At 45.0% G+C, this 27,920-nt stretch overlaps 1 protein-coding gene across 2 annotated transcripts in view; it reads right to left on the bottom strand.

The window, feature by feature from the left end:
* The window catches only part of LOC144147353 (neprilysin-1-like), a 109,025-nt gene that overhangs the window by 16,935 nt on the left and 64,170 nt on the right, over positions 1-27,920 (bottom strand). For both annotated transcript variants that reach the window (XM_077679465.1, XM_077679466.1), the window contains exons 13-18: positions 20,015-20,127; positions 17,204-17,262; positions 13,121-13,172; positions 12,986-13,056; positions 10,900-11,015; positions 9,699-9,764 (exon numbers count right to left, since the gene is read on the bottom strand). In XM_077679465.1, the coding sequence (XP_077535591.1) occupies positions 9,699-9,764; positions 10,900-11,015; positions 12,986-13,056; positions 13,121-13,172; positions 17,204-17,262; positions 20,015-20,127 (477 nt within the window). The remainder of the gene's footprint in view (positions 1-9,698; positions 9,765-10,899; positions 11,016-12,985; positions 13,057-13,120; positions 13,173-17,203; positions 17,263-20,014; positions 20,128-27,920) is intronic.

Below are 27,920 nucleotides of genomic sequence, written 5' to 3'. Positions count from 1 at the left end.
TCTGTAAGGTAGTGTCAGCTGGCAAAGTTCCACACTAACTGCTCCGATGTTCACCGGTTCGTTCATAACTTCAATCATTCACTCCACCATTCTTACTGCTATAAAAATAATGTGCTCTAAATTTAAGCGCAATTAGCTTGTTCTCCAAGCGCAAGGTATAATCCCTGTTCAATATGCGCTTGCTTTTGCCAGCCTCAGCCTACCGCACAGCTGTGCATATTACGTCATGGGTTCTAGTGCGGAAAATGAGCTAGTGGGTTGCATGACCATTCTATTTTTTCCTTATTAGAGAGCATATTTGAGTGAAGTTCGCGCCAAAAGTGGTGTAAGGGTGACTCTAAGGAGGCAATCTTTGGAATGAAAGAAACTTGCATTCGGTCTGCATGGCTCCAAGGTTGCGGTGATGAGTAGCGGCTAATAATGCATGAACTTACGGTAATGAAGCGCATAAATAACTGCCAACTGAAAGCATGACAGTGGTTTTTAAGACAATCAACCAGCTTGGTCCATCCCCCCCCCCCCCTTCCTTTAAAAGGGAGTGTTCCGCTTTGGGCAAAAAGAAAAAAAAAAGCAATCGGACATTCGTCGGCCTTATAAGGTTAGAGACCCAAGTTCAATTCCAACAACGAAAATCTTTTTTTTTTCTTTTGAGGGAGGTGCTGGCGGAAGCTCATCAAAGCTCATCACATCTCCCAATTGGCGTAGCTCAAGCTTACGCTGATCGGTAGGGCTAAACTAATCCGGGACGGCTACAGGCTTCCCCCAAATGCGAACAGAAGCAACGCATTCCTCTAGACCTTTGACGCTATCAAAGTCGCACCCACTTCTAGAAATATGCACCCCAACTACAACAAGCTACTCCGAGAAGTCCAGATACGAACTCTTAAAAAGCGCTTCCCAATTCCTGCACTCCTCCTTAATTCAGTCGCTACATGGATGCCTTACCGTACCCCGAACAACCTGCCCATGTCGTGCGCGTCACCGACTCTAACGGTGCAGAACCGACGGCCGATACAGTTCCCATGACATCTATTGAGGCATCAGAAGAAGTTGCCATAACTTTGGCCGCCACCACTGCGAACGAATACCTCCCGGTATTCACTAACTCCAAAGCGGCCTGCCGCAACTTCCTGCTAGGTCGCACATCACCCGCGGCCCTGAGAATACCGCAACGGGTCCTCCAGCTCCCGGAAATGCACATCATCTGTACCGCCGTACACAAGTCCTTCGAGGGAAACGAGGCGGCACAAGTCGCTACCCACGTTCATATCCACGGGGACGTTTTTCAAGAAGGCGAAGACACGCTGCCCCTTGACTCTCCCAAGCCCATTTCTCTTTCATCGAGGGCAGAAATCCTAGCGCAGTACCGTCACAGACGATGAAAGTTCCCACTACCGCAGTCCCATTTATCCAGCGCAGAGGCGACTTCCTTTCGCCGACTTCAGAGAAATTCCTATCCTCACCCCACTATCCTCCATGCCATGTACTTCACCCTCTACTACTCTACGTGTAATTTCTGTCCCCAACCCGGCACCCTGTACCACATGGTATGGGAGTGCCAGAAAACCCCATCCCTTACACCAAATCCTCACCCAACGTACAAGCAGTGGGCGGGCCTGCTGGCCAGCTCCGACCTCTCAGTCCAGCGTGGCCTGGTGGAGAGGGCTAGGGCAGCCAGCGCGGACCAGGGCTTCCCGGACTACAGGAGGACCCCCACCTGGCAGGCGCCCAACCATCAGCGCCTGAAGCTGGCTGGTCGCAATAAAGTTTATTCACTCACTTACTTTTGAGGCGCTTGATGTGAATTTGTGGAAACACCAATCATCATCATGTGTTAGAACTTTGTGTTAAATTAGATTTCCTGCAGTGCATTTTCGCGTACGGTCGCCATCCGTGACGTGAGGCAAAGAAACCGTCAGTTTGATACAGGCCCTTGTTAAACCGGAAGTTCTTCGGGTGTCAAAAACGAATAATCGGCGCCCGTACCTTTCATGGCTGCGTTGACCAAACTATTGGCCACGCCCAATCGGTTGCTAGGCAGATTTAAAAGATTATCTGCCATGAAGATGAAAAGTACTTCGCACGAACCCAAGGCACGAACCCAAAAGTACTTCGCACGAACCCTTTAGTCATTCTTCATCAAGCACACACCCCTGTGTGGGCTTGATGAAGAATGACTAAAGGCTCCCCGCACCATGCCAAAAATTGGAGAGCGTCCTTGCTTGCTGACTTCCAGCGCTAGACGGCCAAGTTTCTCGTTTTTTTAAGTCCTAAGCCATAGATCTCGGTGTTCTTCGAACGCATGAGGATCAAAATATTGCTGTGAGGTGCACAGAATTGAAAATGGCAGGAAGTGGATTGGAAGAAGGCACTGATAAACGGCGACGCAGTGCGTGCAGGGAAAAGGAAACAACCGCGCCGAAAGAGGGCAGGCCGCTGCCGCAAGCGCAACACCAGCTGCCTTAAAGACACACTGAAGTGAATTTGCCCCACTTCTGCTTTTGTTGGCATTGCATAGACTGTCTCAAATTAACACACTTTTCATCGTTTATCCGGTCAACGTAGCAGTATTTAATTTATAAAGCCTGAAAAACTAAGTAATACCATGCGAAATTTGCGGTGGCCGCAACAACTAACAGCAGTGACGCGCATACGAGATGCGATGTTGATTGGACGATATCCAAGATTAGAATTCAAACCAGTTTCAGTTTCAGTTCTATGAAACAATATGCTTGGCATTCGACGTTATCGTTAGCTGGGTATTCTCGATATCTCAGTAATCGGCATACCTCGCTTTTTCCATGGTGCCGGCAGTAAAATGCGTCAGATAAGCTTTCCAGCACGGCTTGGAATTGTAACGATCACTAGCCGAGGCGTACGCAGTGGATGAACGCCCTCCCGAACGCCCTCCCCCCCCCCCCCCCCCCTTGTAGCTTGCCTGGCCCGTACCTGTATCGCAAGAGGCGCGCTTGCACCAGGAAAAGGGTCAGCTGATTCGGCACTGTGCCCGCAAGCAGTCGGTGCTTTGGCAACACCACGGCAACGAGATCTCTCCAGCGCGCCAGTGTCAGTCTGCACGTGTTCTGCGAACTCGCTCGTGGATCAGTGAACGTTACAGCGCAAGAATGGTGAATTCAGTATATAAAGCATTGCCCATAAACAAATAAATCACCTTCAAAAATAAACATGGGCTATCCTGGATTCAAACTTGCGAATTTCGAAACAACACACATAAGGCTCCATACCAGTCGGCCATAATAAGCCAGCGCTTCCAGGAAAGGAAATATAAAGTATATATTGTGTAGCCTGCTTACATTTTTAAAGACGACAGTCTTTCTTGGGCTCCTTAAACCAAGAAATTTTGGTCTGTCTGTATGTCTGTCTGTCTGTCCGTCTGTCTGTCTGTGACTCGATTCAGCCACCCGGCCAAAGTAAAACAATGCGTGCGCAATAGTCTTATGTAGTCACAGCTAAATCTACCCGTCTAAGTCCGGTGTAATGTTCACACTTGTCAACATTGTTGAAGAAGAACAAGACACTGCGCAAATATAAGACAACAAATTAGTACAGAAGTGATATTTGCAGTGTTCCCTTATAAAATATCATACATGCTTGACTTTTGCGAAATTAAATACTTCATCAACTGCAGAAAAAAAATTCACCCCGCCGTCGCCTGCTGTCGCCCGCGCCACTATAGCTTCTTGCGCCATTTTAAGAAATCAACCGGTAACAGTTACGAAAGGTTCCACTAGATAGGTTCCACGTTCTGCTTGCAACGCACGTGGAGTAGAGAAACGCAGTTCTACACACGTTGAAGTATGGCGCCTCGATTCACGCGCGTCTTCGCCGTACGGCAGCGTTGGCATCGAGACACCCGGTTTGGAGCAGTGGAATGCGGGAAATTTAAAATGATTTAAGCAAACCTTTGGCGTCTTTACCTTGGGAGAAGCGCGACGCAAAAGGAACAGCATGAGAGGTGAGCGGTAAAGGGAAGGGAGGCATTTACTTGGCATAAGTCGATGAAGACTATCGTCTTTTGACGACATTTGCAACGAAAGGAGCAGATACGCGGCCAATTTTTTATTTGAGTTTTTAGCATTACAAGCAACCTACACGAATATTTCTTGAATAACGCTCCTACAGTAAGCGCCCCCAGATTTCCACAAATACCTTATCTCTAGCGATTGTAATCCTTAGGCAGAAACGTGATCACAAATGTGTGGTCGTGGTGTTGACCGCTGTGCTAGTTCACCCAGCGGAAACAGTGCTGAGTGAACAGTGCCGGAAACATAAACTTTTATTTTGCGCTGCAACATAAAAGTTTATGTGATTTTAATTCCTTAGTACCTATATTAACTTCGCTGACTCTTCTCCCGCCTTTAATTTGCCTTAGATTTTTCTACTGGCGTACTCGTAAGCGAAGCGTGGCATGTGCACCTGTGTGGAGCTACTTGTACTTAGAACTTTATACGGTCTACAAACTAAAGGCACATTCTTACAACACAAATCGTGTCGTGGCTTAGTTTCAAGTGAGCCAACAAATTGCTATGACCCGCAGATGGCCGGTCGACTGAACTGACTAAACGCTGTGCCGGCTGATTCTGTCGGAGAGCCGCCGAGTCAAGCCAAGCCATCTCGAGTTAGCGTCATACGAAACGTCATCGGAAATCGGCAAGGAGGATGCAGAGAGGACGACAGCACTTTCGATTCGTTTTTTCTACTGAATGAAGTCCCGTAAACGCAGAGAGAACGGTCGAAACATGGCCTAGAGGTTTCACACTACAAGTTGACCAAGTAATCACGCAATGCTTACAAACCACTTCAGCGTCCCTTTAAGAGGTGAAGAAACCGTAGGGGTGAGCACTATGCCATTGACGATGGCAAGCGAGTGATACGAGATTCGCAGGGTGCTATGCCGGAGGGCTGGTCAAGTGTGGCCGGACGCGGCCGCAAAATTTAAGAGAAACTTCAAGAGCAAATCGACAGAATGTCCAACTAGCCATTTCTCTTCACATTCCCCCGCCCCCGTAATTTTGCGGTCGGTGGCTTTCTTAAGGGAAGGGCAACTGTCACTTATTTTGCGTTTCGCTTTGCAAATGCCCCTCATGTTCACTGCGAAAGATTTTCCTTTGTTGTTGTGCGTGATTAATATCACTTGCAATGAAAAACAACTTGAGCAAAACGGCATCCTATACTGCAGTGCGGTTGTGTATGAATTATCTAAAGTGAATCTATCGCATATAGAAGTAACCTAGTTACATAACTCCCACTGATATTCCGCGTCAATCATATTCCTTTTTGATCTCAAATCCATTCAGCCTCCTCCCCTAAGAGGACACTAAACTGCGAGGACAATCATCTTATTGTAAATTGCAGAACTGAGAATATATACCGACCACTGCCGGACGCAGCAGTGCCTAGTGCAGAAAAAGCCAAGAGCCTATGGAGAATGGTGTCGTTGTCCTACACACTTTTAAAGAGGATAATCTTTCTTGGGCAACTTAAACGCACAATTTTCTGTCTGTCTGTCTGCCTGTCTGCCGTCCGTCCATCCGTCCCCTGATTCAGCCTTCCGGCCAAAAGTTCAAAAAATACTTTCACGAGAAGTTTATATACGCAAAACATTTTCAAACCACTAAACCTGAACACACACTTCATACTATTCAATGTTGTTCAGAAAACAGAAAAAAAAACAATATCCCTATCTGAGGCAAAACGTCCAAACAAAAGTCGCATTTGCAGTGTTCCTTTAAGTAAATATACACGGCTGCTTGATTTTTGTGAAAGCAAATAAAAAATGCACATTGATAACAACGATTTGACCCAGACATACAAAGATCGCTCACGCTCGTTGCTCGTGCCTCGTGGCGGCATTCCAAAAAGTCCCACAGTAACGAAAGGTTCCAGCAGATGTCGCGCGAGCAGTGTAACGCGGAAAAATCGGATTTACTGGAGCAAACGTCCCCAGCTTTTATCGTGGGAAGAGCGAGACGGGAGCGGGAAAGCGTGACGGTTGTGCTGGGGGAGAGAAAAGAGGAATTTCAGTGGCAGCGGTGGAACAGGATCGTCTTTCGACGATATTCGTTGCGAAGCAAGCAGATACGCGGTCATTTTTTCACAGTCGGCGATTTGCGGCGTCCCGAACTGCGAATAGGGAAAGGAACAGTACGGTCAGTATGTGTAAATATAAAACGAATGCATCCGGCCCTTTTTTGGACCTATCTTTTTGAAGTGAATATCTATCATTTTAATCATTGGTCTCATGTACGTGCGACACCTTAGATTGGCGTAATGGTTATGAGTTTCCACTGGGAGATTGGTTGCGGCTCCCATACAAAGGAAGATAGCAGGCCACCCCAACAACCACCACCACGCGGCCGAGGCGAAGCCCATGTAGCTATACGAAGCTGAGACGAAGGAAACGGGACCAACGAGCACGAGGACCGCTGCGTCCGAAGGCCGGTTCACTGTGAGTTGGGTTGGGGTGAAGGCTGGAGGCTTTTTACGCAGAAATTATTAGTGGAAAAGCACTGCACGGCCAGTTCTGCCAGAATTTGTTTGGTGGCCTACCTACGGTATGGTATTAAAATTAGTAGTATCAAACACTACATTGGCTGCGAACGTAGGCTTACGCCGGCCTCGTTAGGCCTGGCTGAAAATAGAAGTGTTTTTAAGTCTCTTTAGGTTCTTCCAACCCCTCTCACCGTTGTTAACTTCCAATGAGCAATGCTTCACTTACCTCTACCCATCTGGAGATACTTAACATCGGCACATCAGCTCGTTCAGTTATATTCTATACCATAAATTCCTATGACGCAAATTTAAGTCATTGCCGGTGGACACACAATGCAAACAGGCGTGCTCAAGTAACTTTAATGATAACGCATATTAACACGTAGTAGTGATTTTTTTCTCTTCTTTTCACACAGCTCCCCACAGGCCTCGCAAGTGTTTTTGGGAATAAATTAAATATTCTAGCTCGAAGAACAAATAACTGGGCATGGTACATGGGCATGTCGCCGCTTTCAAAGCAGAAGGGGCAACGCGGGGTCACAACGGGTAGACTAATGTGATTTGTTAAAACGATAAACGATTTTTCGCCAGTAAAACACAAGGACGTGTCACGCATGCGAAAATCGTGTGCTATGGGTAACAATAATTGGTGGGACGCAGCCACAATTAATAGTCTTTCTTCCATTCACGGGGGCAGAAAATTGGCTGGCGACTACGATACTCCGTAATGCGATATTTGGGCGCAGCAGCAGTGCGCTGAGGCAGCACTCGCTCGTGGGTTCTCTCGACGACAGCGATGATGAGCCTCTGCGTCGGCGGCACGAAGTGAGTCACAGGAAGGGACCGCAAACTGCGTCTCAGGCGAACGCACATCATAGTCACGCTCACGCCCGCCTCCCGTTTTCGCCAATGGTCGCGCCGTCGAGCGCCTCCTGCGGGCACAGCATACTGCCCCCCTTCCCTCCTCCACCGCACACTTTCAGAGAGCGCTGGCTTGCCTCGCACCGCCACGGCAAACCGCCCTCCCCTCCCAATTTCGCGACACTCTCCTCCTTTGCTTTCTTTCATCTTTCACTTTTTCTTTCACTTTCCAACGTTCACTCGCTTACGCAGACATCCGCAGACATCCGGCCAGAGGCCAGAGACAGCCGCCAAAGGGCTGCGCCCTGAAACTCCGGTTTCTGAGGGTAAGTGACGCCTAATACCTAAGCGCATCACGTTCAAACGCGCATCACAAAAGATGCGATGAAGCAAAATACAAGTTTGGTTCATTAAGAAGACTTCTTTGTCCCAATAAAAATAACACTTGTTAACGCGAACTAACAACGAAGTACCTATATATTAAGGAAAACGGATGAAACAGTGGCGAATCACTAGCCTAATTCTCGCCCAGTACTTCCGACGTAACAGGAGCATTTTTGTGCGATTCGCGGGGACCGGAAACAGCCGCAGCCAATAAACATGACTGCGCCATTGTATACTTGTGCCTCTACCACTTAATAATGCCACTTGACTGCAAACGCGTACGGAGTTAAAAGATGAATAATTCTGTTTTAAGTGTTCCTCCTGTTGCGTTTTTGAGAAGTTTTGAGAAGTTTTCGAACTTTCCCTATTTTTTTTTGGTGAAAAAAACGCTTTCGGGGGCGGAATATAGTCAGCTCAGCTACAGAAGCCTAGTTCTTTCTACTTCTGCCTAAAATACGCACCAATTATGGCAAGTTGAATACTACTTTTGTGGCTGTAAATAACTGGAATTCTTTCCCGATAGAAACAAAACAATCGCCATCTTTACCAAGCTTTAAGAGAAATCTCCGTGCATATTTACTCAACCACATTCAATAATTTGGTTGGACCCTATGTTTTACCCGCCGCGGTGGCTCAGTGGCTAAGGCATTGCGCTACTGAGCACGAGGTCGCGGGTTCGATTCGCGGCCGCGGCGGCCGCTTTTCTGATGGAGGCGAAAAGCAAAAACGCCCGTGTGTACGAGATTTCGGCGCACGATAAAGATCCCCAGGTGGTCAAAATTAATCCGGAGCCCTCCACTACGGCGCGCCTCATCGCCTGCGTTGCGTCGGCGCGTTAAACCCTACAATCAATCAATCAATCAACCCTATGTTTTCAATTGTATTTGTTCTTGCACCTCTGACCTGATCATTACTTTATTATTTTTGTAACAGTGTTTTTGAAAATATTTTTTGAGTTTCGCACGGTGTACATGTATAACATCCATAAAAAGCCCTTTGAGTTGTATTTCACACTAACGCATTTTTCCTTCTTTTCACTGCTGACTTTGCTGTATAATTGAGTTTTTTTACTTTCTATCTGTAATAGGAGGTCCCCCTCCAGCCTCGTTCTTCGTGACCTCCTTCTGTATCTTTTGTTATGCAAAAGAGTAAATTAATTTCTTCTTCTTCTTCTTCTTTAATATAAAACATCTTTGCATCTTGTCTTCACACGCCTTTTAATCGACACTGAAGAAGAACAAATTTGTAGAAGTGTTTCTGGCTGCATTGGGAAGCTTAGTATGTGTAATCTTTTACTAGACTATTTAGCGAATGTCTACAGCCTTAGTTTATTGTAAATGCACAGTGCAGGAGAAAATTGCACGGGCCTTTAGCGGCCGCCGGGCCAACTATAGTAATGACGTCACGCTAGTTTGCAATGGATTTGCATTTTATTCAAACTTTCAAAGTTTTGATTGTCACCCACTTCACTGCAACTTGTAAGCAGTGCGCTACATTTAGCCCTGGCGAGGTAAAATGGGCTGTGGTAGCATACACCAAAAAGCTGCGGGGAGGACGGTTTGTTGATGGCACTTTCGAACAGCTCTTCTCAACGCACTTTTCTCTTTAAAAAAAATTCGAGTAAATCAGCCCGAAAAACACACATCATGGTGTGCGTTTTCTGTCTTTTCTTGTAAAACATGTTTGGAACTCAGTAAATTAAGTGCCCCTTTAAGCGTGAGGTAGGGGGGAAATTAACTTTTATAGCTGAAATTACGCCAAGCACACTACGGTCCCCGACAGTTCATGCATTTACAGTGCAGGTAAAGGCACTTTGGTTTTAGTTTGTTTTTGTGGCAGCAGTGTGCGCAAAATACGGTGATTACACCTCAGAAACTTGACTGCTCCCGTTTTGGCTGTCACGTAAACCTGGATAAGATGAGCAAATAAGGTGTACAAACCTGGAAAGAAATTCGTACTCCGTAGTAGTCATGTAACTTCTCGTACTTGTCACTGATTGTCGGCACCTAATAAAAAAAAAGAAAGAGCAACATGAGCGATTTCTGCTGACAGCCAAATATCAGTTTCGGGAGACACATCCTCTAATTAAATCAGGGGTAGATTTCCTACAGGTGACGTTCCTGGGGAGGTTTCGTTCGCGGACGACACAACGTTTGGGTAGTTCATCCATAATGGCTGGCTATTGCCGTAGAATAAATAAACTCTAAAAAAAGGCAGTTTACATCACAGTCATGAACGTTACATTCCTGAGAATGGTTTGCTGGGAAATAACGAAAAATGTGATAACGTAGTTTTAGCCTAACGCAAGGCTTACATATACCTTGTCACCGCGGCGCCGAAGCGCGAACAGTAGAATAACAAAGTTTTTGCAGCGTCAACAACAATAGGGTAAGCGGGCTGAGGAGCCGCGAAAACATCAAAAAGAATCATTTTCCACACCGGAACTACGCCTGGGAAACGAGGCGTGCCGTAGTGGAGGGCTCAGGATTAATTTGACCATTTGACCATTACGCCTGAAAAGTGACCGCCACGACCTTGACGCGAACCCGCCTCCCCAGGCTCCGCAGCACAACGTTTTAGCCACTGAACTACTGCGGTGGGTGCTGCGAAAACGTCCTGCTTACGCGACCATAAAGCTAGAGCGCCGACTTCACGGGAGTTTAAGAGAGCATAAAACGCATTACTGAATTAAAAAAAAAATACAATACAACTATAAAAAACACAGGAAAAAAATTTAAAATTAAATGTCCACTATGATAAAAACAAATAAATCTAAACCCTATGCACAATAAAAAAAAATATTGAAAATAGAAAAAAAGAAGTATTTTGCATCATAATAAAGGTTATAAATTATGCATAATGGTAGGCAAACTAAAATATTAGAAATAAATAAAATTTCAGCTACTCCAGCGTGCCGGCCACTGACGTCGTAGTCATTGCAGGTTGCATTTAATCTACAATGTACGCCATGATTGCTGCAGTTTCTGTTCTTCAGTAAATATGTTCTTAGCTGCTTGCGGCCGCCATAACGCTACAAGAGTATGACTGCACGCGAAACCAGGAATTGCACGTAAAATAAATCCAAATGCGCACCATAAAAAATAAAAAATAATTGAAAAATATGCAAAGTTTAGCCCTTACCGATGTATCATTGCATTCTTCTGTACGGTTCAAACAAGAAGACCTATTGCAGAAGTTATCCCTCGTCTGGATGTCCCAGGTGCTCTTATCGTACCGTCCGGTTTCTTCTGATAGACCTGCATTTTATTGGGATATTCACGTATTGATTTCTGTTCATATGAAGTCCATGAAGTGAAACCCGCACAGGAAATGTGATGGTATACACACGAAATAACCGTTCAGGAAGGAGGCATATTTTGTTTTAATTCTGACACTGGTGGGGGAAAATAATTTTGTGCTACATCGAGTTAATGCCAGGCAGAGAGCAATAGTCTCTTCATCTAATGTTGTGCTTGAATTTCGTGGAAGAAATCTTGGCAATATCAAATAAGACAATAAAAATGGGAGTGCATAAAATAAATGTATGCTCACACATTCCGTAAGGCCTATGCGTAAAATAAAGAGTAAAACTACAATATCTGTGATCGGCCACAAAATCCTGCATCAGCGCTGGCTGCTTTCAGACAGTGAGAAACGCTGCCAAAAACATTTAATCAGAACTTCATGAGCGTTACATACATCAATACAAATATTTTGTTTGTAGCACGAGCTTTATGCAATGTGGACATCTGCAAAACCAAGCGCATGCCCAGCAAACACCTCCGTTACAAAACATTTGCACTGTGAACATTCCCTTCTTGAATGGTCTAAGAGGGACAATTCTAAGACATAAATATCTCCTGTGGTATGCGATGTGTATCGTTGTAAAACTTAAATATGGGGTTATAAAGGCTTCGTTGTTTTCGAAATTGCTTTTGAAATAAGGGTCAAGCTTAAAATTTTTCTCTCCTGCGAAGACGCTGCTAGAGCCCAAGGGCTCTTGGCCGACGTCTAGGATTACTGGCTGCCATGCAATAAAGTTTTCACTCACTCACCCACTCCTGCATACTACTGCACGGACATTGGAAGGTCACATTAAGAAAGCCGTGATGCAGACACTTAATTATGAACTAAAGTCGCTTTCGTGGCTTTTTCATCACAATAGCCCTTGGCAGCACGGCAATTAAACGCTTGAAGACGTACACTGGAATTTTTCAGGCGGCTGTGGCATCAACCGCGTCACCTCTGATTGTTGAAAAACCCAAAAAGGGCATCCGTCGGTTTGCTTCGTTTCAGCGGGAACACCGGCTTGACTGTTCAAGCACAGCTCCAACTCCTCATCACCTTTAGGCCCGTCATTTATTGTCAAAGTTATTAGGTGTTCGGTGCACAGAGGGGAGCGGATGACCCCACTTACATAGCAAGTACAGCTCAAAACGGGACACAAAAGACACCGAAGAAGTACCGATGTTCAGCTACGTTTCAATAGAAAGCCCACACCATTTTACTTCGCAAGAAACAAGTTGCGGCAACCCCTATATCCAAAGAAGGAAACCTCAAAAAGTAGTAAGAAAAGGACACATCAGACTTACAACAAACCAGTATGAATCCGTATCGCAAGTTTATCTTGGAAATTTGTCACGAAACATTAGATTCCGGCATACCTCTTATAACTTATTTCTCCGTTTGATAACATAATGAAAGGGGCCTAATAAATTCCTCACCTTCATTCACTACTCTAGCTTCCTCGATTATTTAGCGCCATGATTGTATTGCCATGATTACGCTGGGGTGTTTTTTTTTTTTTTTTGCAATCTTGGCCAATTTCTTTAAGTGGGTATGTTTTGCGTGACAAACGTGCGCCGGCGTTTTAAATGCTGGGCAGTTGTCGCGAGGCACGAGCTCACGTGGTGCGCTCCCGGGCGCTTTTCTTGGTTTTATTAACTGCCGGGCGGTCGCAGGGAGGCCCGCGCTCACGTGCGCAAGCTCGACGATCTCTTGTAATTTTTTGTCTGAAGTTAAAAATACCAATTTGCTAAAGAGCGTCACTCTTAAAACCACAGCGTGGAATTTTCGCATATGGTATAAACCCCTTTAGTAATAAACAAGCCATAAATATAAACAAACTACTAAAATATCTAAGATTTCAAACAAGCAATAAAATTAAATAGGAACTAGTATAACAGCATTTGCTACTAATCGTGGCGAAAGTTTTAAAAATACGTACTGCTGTATCTATCGATGATCGCGATGAACAGCTGGGAAAGAATGGTTCCTATTGTCCCGTAGTTTACAGACCTGCGGTTGGAAATCAAGAGGTACAAATGGCGTTCCGATATTCCTACTGAAATGCATGACTTACCTGGGAATTGGAGAGCTTCTGTAATGAGTCACGAGGGATGCAGCTGGATACACTGTAAATAAACAATGTCAGAAACTTTATATATTCAAGCAGAATTGTGTGTAGGGCATGCATGAAGAGAAGAAATTGAGTCATTGTATTTCTAGCGCACGAAAAAAAAAAAAAAAGACACCGACAGACTGATACGCTCTTGTCTGTTCGCGTTCTTTTTTGTGCGCTGGAAATGCAATCAAGGAGTATCAATTATCCCACACGTAAGCTCTTCCTCAGAACTCGAAGAATAACCAAACCAAGAACACTTGCAGGGGTATGCCCACCCATGCATACGCCATATCTCATTTCAATAAACAAAGGAATATTGCGCGTGCAACCGTGCGGGATCCTGTCGCCAAGGGCGAGCATCGTGCCCGCAAACGACATAAAACGAACTGGTGCAGATGTTTATATTCAAGTGCGTGTATACGTTTTGACGGTAACGATCCGTATTTTAATAATGAAAAAGTTAACAGAGAAAGTTGCGGTTGTTGTCAGTGGCTGTTGCTTTCGCCTCAACGGCCTCCTGGAGCCAAATTCTTCACATTCTGCTAATTTCAGGGGCATCAGAACTACAAACAAACTTAACATGCGCCTCCAGAAGCCCACCTTTTCTCATAATTAAGCTAGCCAGATGACTTTTCCTGCCTTCCTTACGCCTCCTTCATCCCTTCAGGCTTTTTACGAGAAGTTTTAATGAATACGATTTTTCATATCGCCACCATGTAACACCGAAGTTAATCCCGCACCCTATAGTGAGCACCCATCAAAGAAAAGGTCATCAAATATCGCGAGAGAAGGCAGCGTGTAATGACCGGTGGTGGGTGTGCTCGCACGCATACTCATACACAATCACACGCGCACGAACTATGATTATATGGTCTTTACAATGAGTGGGTGCTCAAACCATTCGTTTTCGAGACCTTTTTTCATCCGGTGGCCAATCATTTGTACGCTTCCAAAGACTTTTATCGCCATAAAGTTCCTTCAATACTGCTGTTAAACACTCAGTTAATGAGTTTTCCGGCATCGGAATAAGAGAATCGGTATCTGGCTAGACTGCGCATTACATAAATTAAGCATCATTTTCCTGTCCCTTCTCACGTATTCTCGCGCCACTTCAGATACGGTATATGCTCTCTACGAGGGCAATTTACAGTTATTATATATAGATGTCCTGTATATATAGCTATAGAGTCCCCGGAACTGCACACAACTTTGTTTATATACTATAGCTTTATTTAGCAATAGGGGAGCTATATAAAAGAGCTATACGACTGGGTATACGCACAGAGAGAGAGAAAACTTTATTCGTCATTTTTGCTGCGCGTAACCACCCTAGAGGGAGTTTTCGGCTGGGCACTTCACCAGACGACAGCCAGGAGCTCGTGCTCCTTGGCAGCGTCTTCCGCCAGCTGGACGACCGCAACTTGCACTTCGAGGATAGATCTGAGCAGCGCGTCCTCCCGCTGCTCGTAATTACTGATGTGAAATCCGGGCTTTGTGGGCTGGGGTTTGAGATGACAGGCATAAACCATGTGTGTGAGGGAAGCGGCTGATAGTACACACCATTTACATGTGTCCTGGTACCTTTTTGGGTATTGTGGGTGTCACATAGTCAGGGGGGGAATGTGCATGTCTGCAGCCTACGCCTCGCTAGTGAATGTCCTCTTGTAAGGGATCTGAGAGCTGTCGGAGGTTTTACACGACTCAGCCTATAGTACTCTGTAATTTCCTGGTGTGTCCAGAGCCTGTCCCTTCCCCCGTGTCAGACGACACCTCTTCGGACTGAAGGTCAGCCTGGTTGCAGAATCCTCTGCCTGCCTGGCGTGTCATCTCGTTCCCCGGGACGAACTTGTCTTGCTGTTGTCTCAGAGGGGGTCCGGAGTATATGCGCTGCTGCCGTAGAAACTCTCCCTCTTGCGTAGTTGCGCAGGGCGGCCTTCGAACCCGATATGATGATGCTGGCCCGTGCACCTGTGATGGCGAGTGCGATGGCCAACTCTTCTCCCGCGTCTGGACGGGACGTGGGGACTGAACACGAAGATATCGCGTTGCCTTAATGATCAACTACCACTGCCGTTATGGTGCTTCAGCCAGTGTAGCTCGCCATGTCTACGTATCAGACCCCGGAGTCACGTAAGTGGGGCGGCGGCCGTGGCAGGCCTCTGGTGTGCTGTTCGCTTGGACGCTCAGCGGCGTTCAATTTGTCATTACAGCCTACGCATTCGCAACTCATAATAACGTCTTAGGGATTCTGGGAATTTTAATCTAAATCAATTTTGATTTCTATATTCATGGTTTTTCAGGCTGCGCCTAAATATCTTTCAAAGGTGCTTTTTTGTCTTCCGCCTCCACACAAAGTATACAGCCCTCTTGGCAGGTAATATAACTGACAAATATGATTACGTAAGGCCTTAACCGAGCACCATAGACTGTTGTTGTATGTAAGAACTGTTTTTGTTTGTTTCTGCCATAGCAATGCGCTGCTTTTCAGAAAACCCAGCCACCAGATTAAACGTAAAGCAACCATAGCCCTGGACCCAGACAGGCGTCAGATAGCCACCTGTTTTCAGCTTACAGCTGCTCGTTGGAACCGAAGGAAATTAGTCGAAACTGATCGAATTGATTTTGTTCGATTGAAATGAAACCAAGTGTAGTTGGTCTTCCTTTGTCTTGCAAACTAGTAAAGAAAGATCCTCAACGCTTCTGTGACTCTGCCCCTTTTTACAAAGGAAATTCGTCCTGTCTGAATAAAATGAAATGCACTGCCGCTGAGCCAAGTGCAGACAGCACTGCTTAGGATATATTTGAACGAACATTGGGCGCATGTTCAGTGCTGCGCTTCTGCTAATCGAAAAAAAAACCTACACAATGTTAGCAGAAACCATTGCACCAATCATCCTTGAGTGAAATTCCCTCACAATTATTGCTCAAAATTATTTCCACTAACTTATTGCGAAACCCTTACCACTTCAGCGAATGCTGCTGGGCACGAGGACGCGGGTTCGATTCCCGGCCGTGGCGGCCGCCTTTCTGATGGAGGCGAAAAGCAAAAACGCCCGTGTGTACGAGATTTCGGCGCACGTTAAAGATCCCCAGATGGTCAAAATTAATCCGTAGCCCTCCACTACGGCGCGCCTCATCGCCTGCGTTGCGTCTGCGCGTTAAACCCTACAATCAATCGATCACCCCTTGAGCGAAAAATACCAGCGTCGGCGTCAGCGTTATCTGCTTCAGCGGAACAGTAACGAAATTCTCATGAGCTGCATCGCGTCGCGTGTCTCCATAGCGTTTGTCTCAGAAACGAATGAAACCTAAAAAAAAAGGAGTACGCGTGCATCCACTGAGGAAAGGTCCGGGCATGCGCACAGCTACGTAGAAAACGGTGTATTCTGTATACAAGAACTGATGCCCTCCTGCTGTGGCCTCGTATGAGACTGGCAGTATCGAAAATAAACAAATAAATAAATAAATAAATAAATAAATAAATAAATAAATAAATAACTAAATAAATAAATAAATAAATAAATAAATAAATAAATAAATAAATAAATAAATAAATAAATAAATAAATAAAAGCGGGAAGTGCAGCGGTGGTAGCGGCTGCTGTTCGGCTGCCGATCTGGCAGATTTCGCAAAGAAATTAGGGTACCTACCCCGGCTGGTAGTTTTCTAAATGAAGCTTCATTCAGTCATTCATTTTTCGACAACGCCTCTGGTTGAACCAGTATTATTTCAGCAGGAGTGATTGCAGGATTAGGAGTGATTGCAGCGCTACTTGGCGCTCCTCGCCCAGTAGCGCTGCAATCACCCGCGAGTCTGGGCACACTGCGCGGCGCAGGGCTCCCTGGGTGTTCAAATGGACACGCAGCGGTGTCCAGTTGTACATCATTGCGTTTTCATTCACAACTCATAAGTATTTAAGTGCTCCAAAAGTATTTTGAAATATTAATTTTTTGCCACTTTCCCCTTTTAAAAAGCATACGTATAGGAACAAGGACGTGCATTTGACAAATTTCATCATTTCGAAGTAAATCTATGACATACCAATTGTCTGAGTCCCTTTGTCGTAGTACGCGTGCGATCTAAGAGGGATGCGTTCATTCCTTGAATAAAAAGAAACAAAGGCAAGACTTTGCAATCAATTATTGTGAACATTCCAATGTGGTCTAATGAATAAAGGTCAGAAATGCAAAAGATCAATTGCACCGCAATACAAGAATAGCTCATAGTTTACAAAGTTAACGCTTTACGGCTGAATGTTGACTGCATTTTAACTGGCTAAAAGATAACGCGAAAAAATCTTAAACAGCTGTTTTTAATGGACATAATACTGCTGCTACTACAGTTATTAAAAATAGCCCACGTCTTTAATTACGTGGGCAGAAATGAAGAGCTCTCTGCTTTGTGTACCTGGAAACATTTTTATATTCGTCGTGCAGGGTGTTCATTTCTCACGATGAGTGCGGGAAGGGCTACACCCTGCGACATTATTATTTCTCTTTTAGTGCTGATGTACGTTCAAGCAAGGCGAATTAAAGCAAACAGCGCGGGACCTTTGATTTTCTTGCAAGGCTTAGACTAAGGTTACTTTTGTTTATTTCTTTCAAACAAGAAATTTATGTATAGCCCGATGAAGCAATATTTATTTATAAGGTTTATAGCAAAAATAGAGCTACAAGGACTTGCCTTCTGAACTTATGAATAATTGAGATGCGGAAATCGTCCCCTTGAGAACATTGTGAAGATCTCCGCTCTTCATCTGTTACCTTACGGCATCGACATCATGCGCTGCCTTCGCGTGTTGACCGAATCACTTTACAAGCTATCGATATGACTATTCAACTTGTTATGCCGGCATGTGTAGGAGTAAATTGTTAACCTGCTTATATATGCTTAAAGGGGCACCGACACAAAAATTTTGCATCTTGTTTTTTTTTTTTTGTTTCGATAAGTAGCTAGTGACCTACTTATAACCTGTAGAAACCTCATTTGCTTCAGCGTGCGACGGTTGTTTAATTAGAGGCATTTTCAATGCGGCCAGTCGCAGTTTCGGTTTGAGCGAGTGCCGCGAAACCGTGGATTTTGTGGATTTTGTGTGAACAAAGCTGACCACGTGACCATCGGAGGGATATCGCAGAGCAGAGCCGCCGTAGCACTGTCGAATCCGCATCGACGGCAGTTTCTGCGAATGCCCCCACGTACTGATCTCCTGAGGCGCTTAATTAAAAAGCGACCGTGGATGTGACACAGGCGCTGCGAGTGCAAATGCTACCGCGGCTAAAGAACGACGCGCGACGCTCGAGACGGTGGGTGGCAAGACGCGCGCTGGGAGCAGCAGGCCGGTCTGCCTACAGATGTGTTCGACTAAGCACTGCGGTGGATATTCGAGTGCCGCTCTCGCAAGCGGTGCAGATGACAATTTTTAATGCAACCCGCCATCGCATCATTAACTCCTTTCTCAAGTAAGCCACCATGGTCGGGACTTGGGGACAATTTCGTGCTGCGGTAACAAGCTATCACTCAAGCTACGTGCGCCGGCCTGGGCCACTTCGCGGCCGTGGCCGCCGCCTGCACAGAGACCGTGCGGCTAGCTCAGTGGGCTTTTCGTGCCTCCGGCGCTTTTTCGCATCCAATGGTAATAAAAAGTAATAGAAACAGAGTGCCTGGAATCGCTGTAGAACTTTGGTCGCGGCCAGCTGCCCGATGAGCTGACGAAATCACGGCGCCTCCGCCGCCAACGATCGGGTCGTTCGTTCTCGAGAGCAGAAGCTCCGCCCTCCGGCCCTCCGATTGGAGCGGCGAGCCCAGCGAGCCGGCGAAAAACGCCGGCAGTGCGGAAGCGGCAAACATAAACTCGTGACGTGTTTGGATGTTGTTTATTTTCGGGTTCGATTCCCGGCCGCGGCGGCCGCTTTTCTGGTGGAGGCGAAAAGCAAAAACGCCCGTGTGTACGAGATTTCGGCGCACGATAAAGATCCCCAGGTGGTCAAAATTAATCCGGAGCCCTCCACTACGGCACGCCTCATCGCCTGCGTTGCGTCGGCGCGTTAAACCCCACAATCAATCAATGTTGTTTATTTACAAAATATCTGCGGGATGTCGATTGCGCGTGGTCCTCTGCTGGCTGCTCGGTTGCGTTTCGCACACTTTAAAATTGATTTTAAATATGTTCTAGGCTGTATTCGCCGCTGATATTTTGCAGATGATGTATATGTGTACCCACCAATCTATCTCCGAAGTTATCTCGCCTTCAAAATTTTGTGTCAGTGCCCCTTTTGAGAACTGGGAATTCAAGAGAAGGAAGCCAGCAATCTTTACAGGGGAAACGTGAATCGACCTGTTTTATGGACATTTTATTACAGAAGTATCAGGAAAGGCGAAGGCGTGTATGCCACAATGAAGTCAAACGCAACCTTATGATCAGACTAAACAGAATGTTAATCGTAAACTACGTTGGCTAATAAAGCACCCGATATTTACATTGCTGATAATTGTGCTTCACTTGTGTCTCATCCCTTTTGGTACTTTGAATTGTACATAGCTTTGTTAGAGGGTTGTTGTAAAACTAAACGTTAATTACAAGGTAATAATATTGCGGTTTTGTTGGTGCGTTGAAGGCAATAATTGTGAAGGCACAAAAAATGCGTAGACAAATAAAACTACACAGCGAGCCGCGTTGACCTAAAGATTATATTGTAGGAAAATACACAATAGATAACTGCTATATAACCGTAGGTTGCAAGAAAAAAGCCATGAACTGAAATTTGTTGTTCGTTAGAAAGGACAAGAAAAGCAAGTACATTTAACGCAAGAAAAGTCGTAAACTCACAGCTCCTACAAATTACCAATACGTACTCTCTGTTGAAATATCGGTCTGGAACTAGTTGGAGAAGAGTCTGTTTATGATTGTTTTCCAGCAGGTAATGGAAGTACTCCACGAAAGACGCATCCTTTGAAATATTCGGAACCTGAAAAAGCACACATGGTCGCTCCGTATTGCCACCGCAGGGTAAGAGCACATTTCGTTCCACGTAAATGCAAGTACACAGAAACATTTTAAGTGCTTCGAAAAAGGTACCTTTAGCCCAAATTAATTTAAAATTAACGGAAGAATTTTATTCATTTATTCAGAGTACCCCTAAAAGCCCTCTAGATAAGGGGGGGGCGAGACAAGAAAAAACAATACAACAAATCACGACGCAACCAGAAATCGACTGCAACAAAATGGAAAGACATTAATACACGTGATAAATCATGGTGGTATGAAATAAATAAAAAATGACAAGAACAAAATAGTGAAAGAAATAGCCCAACTTAACGTGACGAACACTGATATTAACAGCGAAGATGCCTAGCGTTCTCTAATAGCAAAGCCAAGCTTGATATAACTTTTAATAGCTAGCAGATCGATTCCTGTTCGCGCCAATTCATTCTTGCCGTGTTGAACTGCTCGCGCCATCTACTGGTACCTATTGTTACGTTTGAACCTAGAAACGTGCCACGAGGGAGCGCCCCGAGCGCTCTTGGTTTTTCATGGAGTGTTTCTTTATTTGCTATCGGAAATATCAAAGAGCCATGTATTTTTAATAAAAGAACAATGCAAATATCACTTATATATTGATGTTTTGCCTCAAATATGCTTAACGTTTCTTTTTTGCTCAACAATGTTTACAAGTACACACAGTGCCACCAGATTTAGTATTTTAGAAAAGTTTTGTCTATATAAGCGTCTCGTTCAACTTCGCTGAACTTGCTGCATTTGTGCTTGGCGCTCGCTCTCCTCCTCGCTAAGCTATGCCCTCTCCACATCGCTGCGACGGCGTTCGAACATTTTAAACACAGCTTCACTCACTGTTCAAAAGGAATGTCGTTAGTGACTGTTGCGCGCATGAGCTCTAAGAATTTATTCGTGTCTTTTTCGGTGGCAATACGTGTCGGCAAATTATTCTGCTCAAGATTGTGCCAAGGATGAATAAGTATGCGAAACAAAGTGAACGACACGGCAGGGTGCTTACGTTTGTTGGCGAGGTCATTCCGTGGAAAGGTACAAGAGGAAGGAGCATTGAAAAAAACTCTCATGCAATGATGCCTTTGCAAAGTTTTGGGAAAAGCGATAAGCGTTCATATTTCCGACGAAGGGCAAAACCCTCTAGCTCAGCCCGGTTTTTTTAAGTTTGTGACGCTTGTAATGCGAACAAAATTCTGAGTTAATAAAACTATCAGCAAAATTTCGCAAGCATTCAGTATTTAATATGGTTAGGCCTAGTAAGGGTTCCAAATAACGCGGCCGCATTCTATTTCAGGGCGAACTAAAGCGGCAAATGCGATCTTTCTTAACTAAGACGTAGCCTGTATTTCTATTATCTTTCAGTAACCGAAGATTCGGGTAAGGGGATGCAAGAGTGAGTTCGACATTTGTACGTGCCATTTTAGATCCGATTAAAAGCGAAAGACGAGGTACTTCTCTCGAATGTAATCAATTGTTTTATTAAATACTCAATGACTAGGAAAACGGGTAGTAGCGTCAGTAACGTACACTAACTTGGTTCTCAAAACCTTTAAAGACTGAAGCTAAGTTGGACATCAGAGATTAACGTGTTAACGTTAGACTGCAAGGTTAAGCGGTCACACCCGGGGAAAATGTTAGAACATATTACGCAATCATCCGCAAAAATGTGATTATGTGAACATACGAACTATAACCAAGGAAAAGAAGAGTTCTCGGGAAACTTCCGTGTGGTACAGAGCAAAGGTGAAGTGCGACCTTCAGCAGATTTATCTGGGATGGTTGGTTTTATTCATTTATTATAATTGATGAGTTATTGCAATCGAAGAAATGAAATTACTTTTTAAAGGTACCGTTATTTTTAAAGCTTGCGCCCTGCGTTCACACAAAAAATCCAGAATTGGTAAAAGTAACACATTTAATCGTTATAGTAGCGTTAATGGCAGTAATTCCTCGAAGGGAATTTTAAGATATCAAGAAATATGTAAAGCAAGAAAAATTTTTTCACAAAACTTATCTGAAAAATAACAATTATATGTACCTTGTACATCTAAAAAAAACCGACGCCTAAACGACAAAAGCCCTCAAAAAACGTTTGAGATACTAAGAAAAATTTAGCCAAAATGAGCAAACCGTGTACCACCCTGCATTTCAACAAAATTGCATAACTGGTGGACGTAGCACATTTATTCGTTATAGTAACGTAGCTGGAAATAAGTGGTAAAGCAAAATTTTGAAAAACCAAGAAATAAAATACAGGGGAAAAAATGCTACAAAAATGATCTTATAAAATCACACCTATCCACCTGATACATATCATCCAAAACCCGATGGTTTAAAAAACCGCAAAAGCATATTCGAAATTATAATAAAAAATTCCTAAGATAAGCGAATCGTGTAACGCCTCACATTACCAAAACAAGGCATAACTAGCCGAGGTAACACATTCAATCTTTATAAGAGCGGCAATAAACAACCTCCGTCGACCAGAATTACCAAAAACACAAAATAAGAAATAAAGGTAGAAATTTTACAAAAATGTTCTGACGAATTCAAAATTTTGAATCATGTACCTTCCCTCTAAAAAATTGGAACCAAACTAAAAAAGCCCCCGAAATACCTTCGAAGTACGAATAAAAAATAGCGAAAACGGGCCAACCCCGCACTATGCCTTGCATGTGGGGAAAATAAATAATTGGCGAAGTAAAGTCACTTAATCGATATGACGGTATAAATATGCATCATTTGCCAAAGTTACAAAAGAAAACATAAAACATTAAAATAACACCACCCCTTGGCTACTCATAGGCAAATCTGGTTATAAAGAACTCACAGTCTATACAAGCGGCATAAGAGTGGAACATTCTTAGTGGACAATTTTCTAAATTTCTGCAGATTTTTCATTGTATTTGTCGTTGTATCCAGCAGCCCTCCCACGCACTTCACACGTGCGACCCATCCCGAACGCATGCTCAGTTTGAGCTGTTGTTTTTCTCTTTTTTCTAATACTAAACAACAACAAAACACCTTGTTTTTCAGCTTATTCTGCGTCAGACAGCGGCGCGATGATTTACTGCCTCTTTTATTTGGCATGCATAAAGGCGACGATGCACACATACCTATTACTCGACCAGATCTAGGGGAAATCCCTAAGGTGGAGTAAGTTTGTTTCTGCACATATACCTACAGATGCCCCAAAAAGTAAACGGGGCACGCCTTTGGGAAATTAGAATAATTTTTATTTTGTGCGGCTGCCAGCATAAATACAATATGCGCGGCCCGATTTTATTTAGCAATGACTTTCTTAAAAAGTCTTAGATGTTGCTGGCAAGGCACATGGCGGAGAAATCCCCTCGAAAGCCCCAACCCGTGTTCTGTTCAATTTTTTCGGCACCTGTACATACATACATACATACATACATACATACATACATGCATGCATACATACATACACACATACATACAGCGAATCAGAATAGGAAATGAGGGGCTCGTTGAAAATAACACAGAAATAAGAGTTGGCAGTCAAGAAAACCTCGGCAAGCAAAAGGGGAGGATGTGGTAGGTCATTGAAACAGATAAAGAATTAGGAAAGAAAGAAAGAAAGTAAAGAAAAAATGCCCGCCAGGTGGGATCCGAACCCACGACCTCCAGAATACCGGTCTGGTGCGATAACCACTACGCTACCGGCGGGGCGGTATTCCCCTCCACTATCTGGGGTATTAATGTTTAGGTATTTTTGTTTCCTGTGCTTGGGGGTGGTAGCCAGCGCCACTCGGACTACTCGGGGTGAAGTGGACCTTGTTTTTAACCCCCGGGCCGTGACTCGAGTGTCTACGACATGTCGAGAGTGGTCGACCAGTGTTGAACCCTCTTAAGCTCCCTATGGCACCAAGACTGCCAGAACAGAGAACATCGCTATGCATGTAGGGAATCAGAATGGGAAAAAGGGGCTCGTTGAAAATAACACAGAAATAAGAGTTGGCAGTCAAGAAAACCTCGGAAAGCAAAGGGGAGGATGTGGTAGGTCATTGAAACAGGTAAAGAATTTGGAAAGAAAGAAAGAAAGTGGAGTTGTCAAGAAAACCTCGGAAAGCAAACTGGAGGATGTGGTAGGTCATTGAAACAGATAAAGAACTTGGAAAAAAAGAAAGAAAGTGGTGTTTTCTCCACTTTCTTTCTTTCTTCACTTTCTTTCTTTCTTTCCAAATTCTTTATCTGATTCAATGACCTACCACATCCTCCACTTTGCTTTCCGAGGTTTTCTTGACTGCCAGCTCTGATTTCTGTGTTACATACATACATACATACATACATACATACATACATACATACATACATGCATACATGCATACATTCATGCATACATACATACATACATACATACCTACATACATACCTACATACATACATACATACATACATACATACATACATACATACATACATACATACATACATACATACATACATACATACATACATACATACATACATACATACATACATACATACATACATACATACATACATACATACATACATACATGCATGCATGCATGCATACCTACATACATACATACATACATACATACATACATACATACATACATACAAGAAAACCTCGGAAAGCAAAGGGGAAGATGTGGTAAGTGGTTAAAACAGATAAACAATTTGGAAAGAAAGATAGTGGAGAAAAAATGCCCGCCTGGTGGTATCCGAGCCCCCGACCTCCAGAATACCGGTCTTGTGCGATTACCACTGCGCTACCTGCGGGGCGATTTTCCCCTCCACTTTCTGGGGTATTTATGCTAAGGTATTTTTTGTTTCCTGTGCTTGGGGTGGTAGCAGCGCCACTCGGACTACTCGGGGTGAAGGGGACCTTGTTTTTAACCCCCGGGCCGTGACTCGAGTGTCTACGACATGTCGAGAGTGGTCGACCAGTGTTGAACCCTCTTAAGCTCCCTATAGCACCAAGACTGCCAGAACAGAGGCCATCGCTATGCATGTAGGGAATCAGAATGGGAAAAAGGGGCTCGGTGAAATAAGACAGCAGCCAAGCTCCACGGGTCCTGCTTGGCCGCATTAGCAAGGACGCCCGCCCCATACTCCTCCGCGTGCGGCTCGATTTCTGTGATGTGGCAGCCCGCTTGCACCGACAAGGCCGCCGGTCGTCACCCACATGTGCTGACTGCCCAGAGCCAGAGACCCTGGCGCACCTGCTCTGCTCCTGCCGCCAGCACGATGCCCCACGAGCAGAGCTTCGGGCCACACTCCGGCGTCTCGGGCTGCCCAGCGATGCCCTGATGGACCTAATTTTCCCGACGGGCCCCAACTCCATCTGGCAGGAAGCATTCCGACGTCTCCTGGCCTTTCCCGAGAAGACGAACCTCATGCAACGGCTGTACCCGAATGCCTGCCGTCCAGCATTACGCACTCCTTATCTCTTTCTTTCTGTCTCTCCCTCTTTCTCTATCCCCATTTTTCCCCCATCCCCTTTCATTCCCCTTCTGCCCTTCCCCCAGACTGGGTTTTATGCTGGTGAACTCCAAATGAGTTCAAAATATCCCCAGTGTACTTCTTTTCCACTTTCTGTAACAATAAATCACTCTCACTCACTCACTCCCTCACTACCCGCTGGAACCAATTTGTTCCAGATTTTGAAACTCTGGCGGGCATGAACCATCCCCAGCAAGTGTCCGTACGGCGGACACGCTCCTACGTGTCGTAGCTTTTTTTAGAAAGGCGGCTTCACCTCCAAGCACACGAAGCTTCCCCGCACTACACAAAACTTGCAGCGCGCGCGCACAGGGTAGCGGAGCGTTGAGTCGTAACAGTGCCCGCACACGTGTGCTAGGCCTCTCTTCAAGGGCAAGATATCATGTGCTTTGTGCAAAGAGCGTATTTTTTAGGCTACCCCTCATGGTCTCCTTGGCAGGAGCGATGGTATGTGTTGCGGTAAAGACCAGTGGGAAAAAACAGGCGTAGGACCAGGACTTAGCAGGACGAGGATCAGCTGAGAAAACGGCCTCAGGCTGTGGTCTATTTTTCCCAGAATAGTTGGGCAACTGGTCCCTCGTATTACTTTTATCCCCCGCCTCCGCTTTATGAATGAGTTTCAAGAAGGTTATCGGACAAGTGAGGACGAGAGCGGCTTGTGATCTAAAGGCCACATAGCCCAAGCGGGTGAGGCGTTGGCACGTCACAAAACGGTTACCGTGAAATGCAATGGGAAATGATCGCTACGCACGTTATGGAGTATAAGGCCCGCTCGCGACCAATGCTGTTAGAAGCAATAGTGATATCAGGGGAGGAGTTCAGGTGAACGGGATGAAGGCCAATGCAATGCATTCACTGACCCAGAGTGGGGTCAGTGAAAATTTGGTGCCCAAACCGATACCTGATGCCACGGGCGCTGAAATCGCCGCCTATAGTCAGCGTAGTTCGGGGATACTGAGATATGATATGCTGGAATCAAGTGCAGAACGCGTATTTTTTTCTGGATAGCTAACCAGACTGTAATAAACTGATGCCGCAATCGTATTTTACAGTCCGGAAGCTTAATGTGAAAGATGACGACCTCGGGATTCTTGGAACACTGGCCATGGACACTGACACCGTGACACCCAAATACTAAATGAACTAGGCTAGGCGCTTGTTCGTCTACGAGTTGCTTAAAGCTTAGGAGCTTCTTGTTAAAGTGTGCAATTAATGGTTTATTTGAAGGTGGTGCAGTTGCAAAATGACTTCGTGGCTGTGTTTTCTCGAATAAAATGCGAAAAGATTGGGCGACACGAGTGTCTAGAATAGGTCCTGTTTGAGAGTAGCTATTGCAGTATTGGTGCAGAGATTTTTGTGCTTGCTTCATTGTCGGGTTGTGTTGCGTGCTGTAACATTTCGTGGGGGTAGCTCGTCATCGGCGGCTTGTCCGGGCAGGTTGTTACGCATGTACTGGATTCCGGCTATAGTCTGCGTGGCGTTTTGTTGGGTAAGAAGGCAGAGTTCCTTGATGTCCGTTAAAGGTTCAAACGTTTCTTTTAGAGATCGGCTAGGATGAACTTAAGCACTTGCATGCATTTGGGCATGCGAGCATCTAGGAGGTGCACGGATGCGTTTACGGCTGGGGCAGCAGCCGAATGATCCCGAACGGCAAATTTGTGGGAAGAATCTGCTGTTGCAGTTGGCGATGGTGGCGCTTGCTGATGGCTGGCAGTGAGTTCTACCTTGAGATGCCGGTACTCCGCGCGCAACTGTTTATACTCGATCCATAGTTCGCCGAATTGTCATAAAATGTCTTCATTGTTGGGATTGTTTGTCTTGGGAGGTGCCAGTGTTTTTGATGTTGTACAGGGCAGCAACGCTTCCACGTTCTTGTTGTGGTTATTGTGTCTACAAATGTGGTCCACCACTATATGCCATCCGGAACATCAGCGGTGGTCAATACTGAGGACCAGACCAACTTAGGCATTTCGTGTTGGCAGCCAAATGACCATTTGTCCCCTAGGCTGTATGTCGTCCTCTATGCATCCCTACATTTTTTTTTTTTTTTTTGCAGACAGTCTTCTACGAGCCGTAATTAGCCACATGGCCGATTTCATAGCAGTCAAAATGCACCATTTAGTTGAGTTGATACCAAACCGCCTTACCGAGCACTGTAACCCGCGCCATTGCGAAACCAAGCGTTACCCTTCAAAACTATTGCGCACAGAAATACACGCCAGAAAAGCATTAATCCTGACAACAACGTTCGTTTTC

This window comes from Haemaphysalis longicornis, unplaced genomic scaffold (assembly GCF_048455015.1).
Source record: "Haemaphysalis longicornis isolate Haplotype H1 unplaced genomic scaffold, Haemaphysalis longicornis Haplotype H1 scaffold_7, whole genome shotgun sequence".
Taxonomy (NCBI): domain Eukaryota; kingdom Metazoa; phylum Arthropoda; class Arachnida; order Ixodida; family Ixodidae; genus Haemaphysalis; species Haemaphysalis longicornis.
This window is presented reverse-complemented; position numbering and strand designations above follow the sequence as displayed.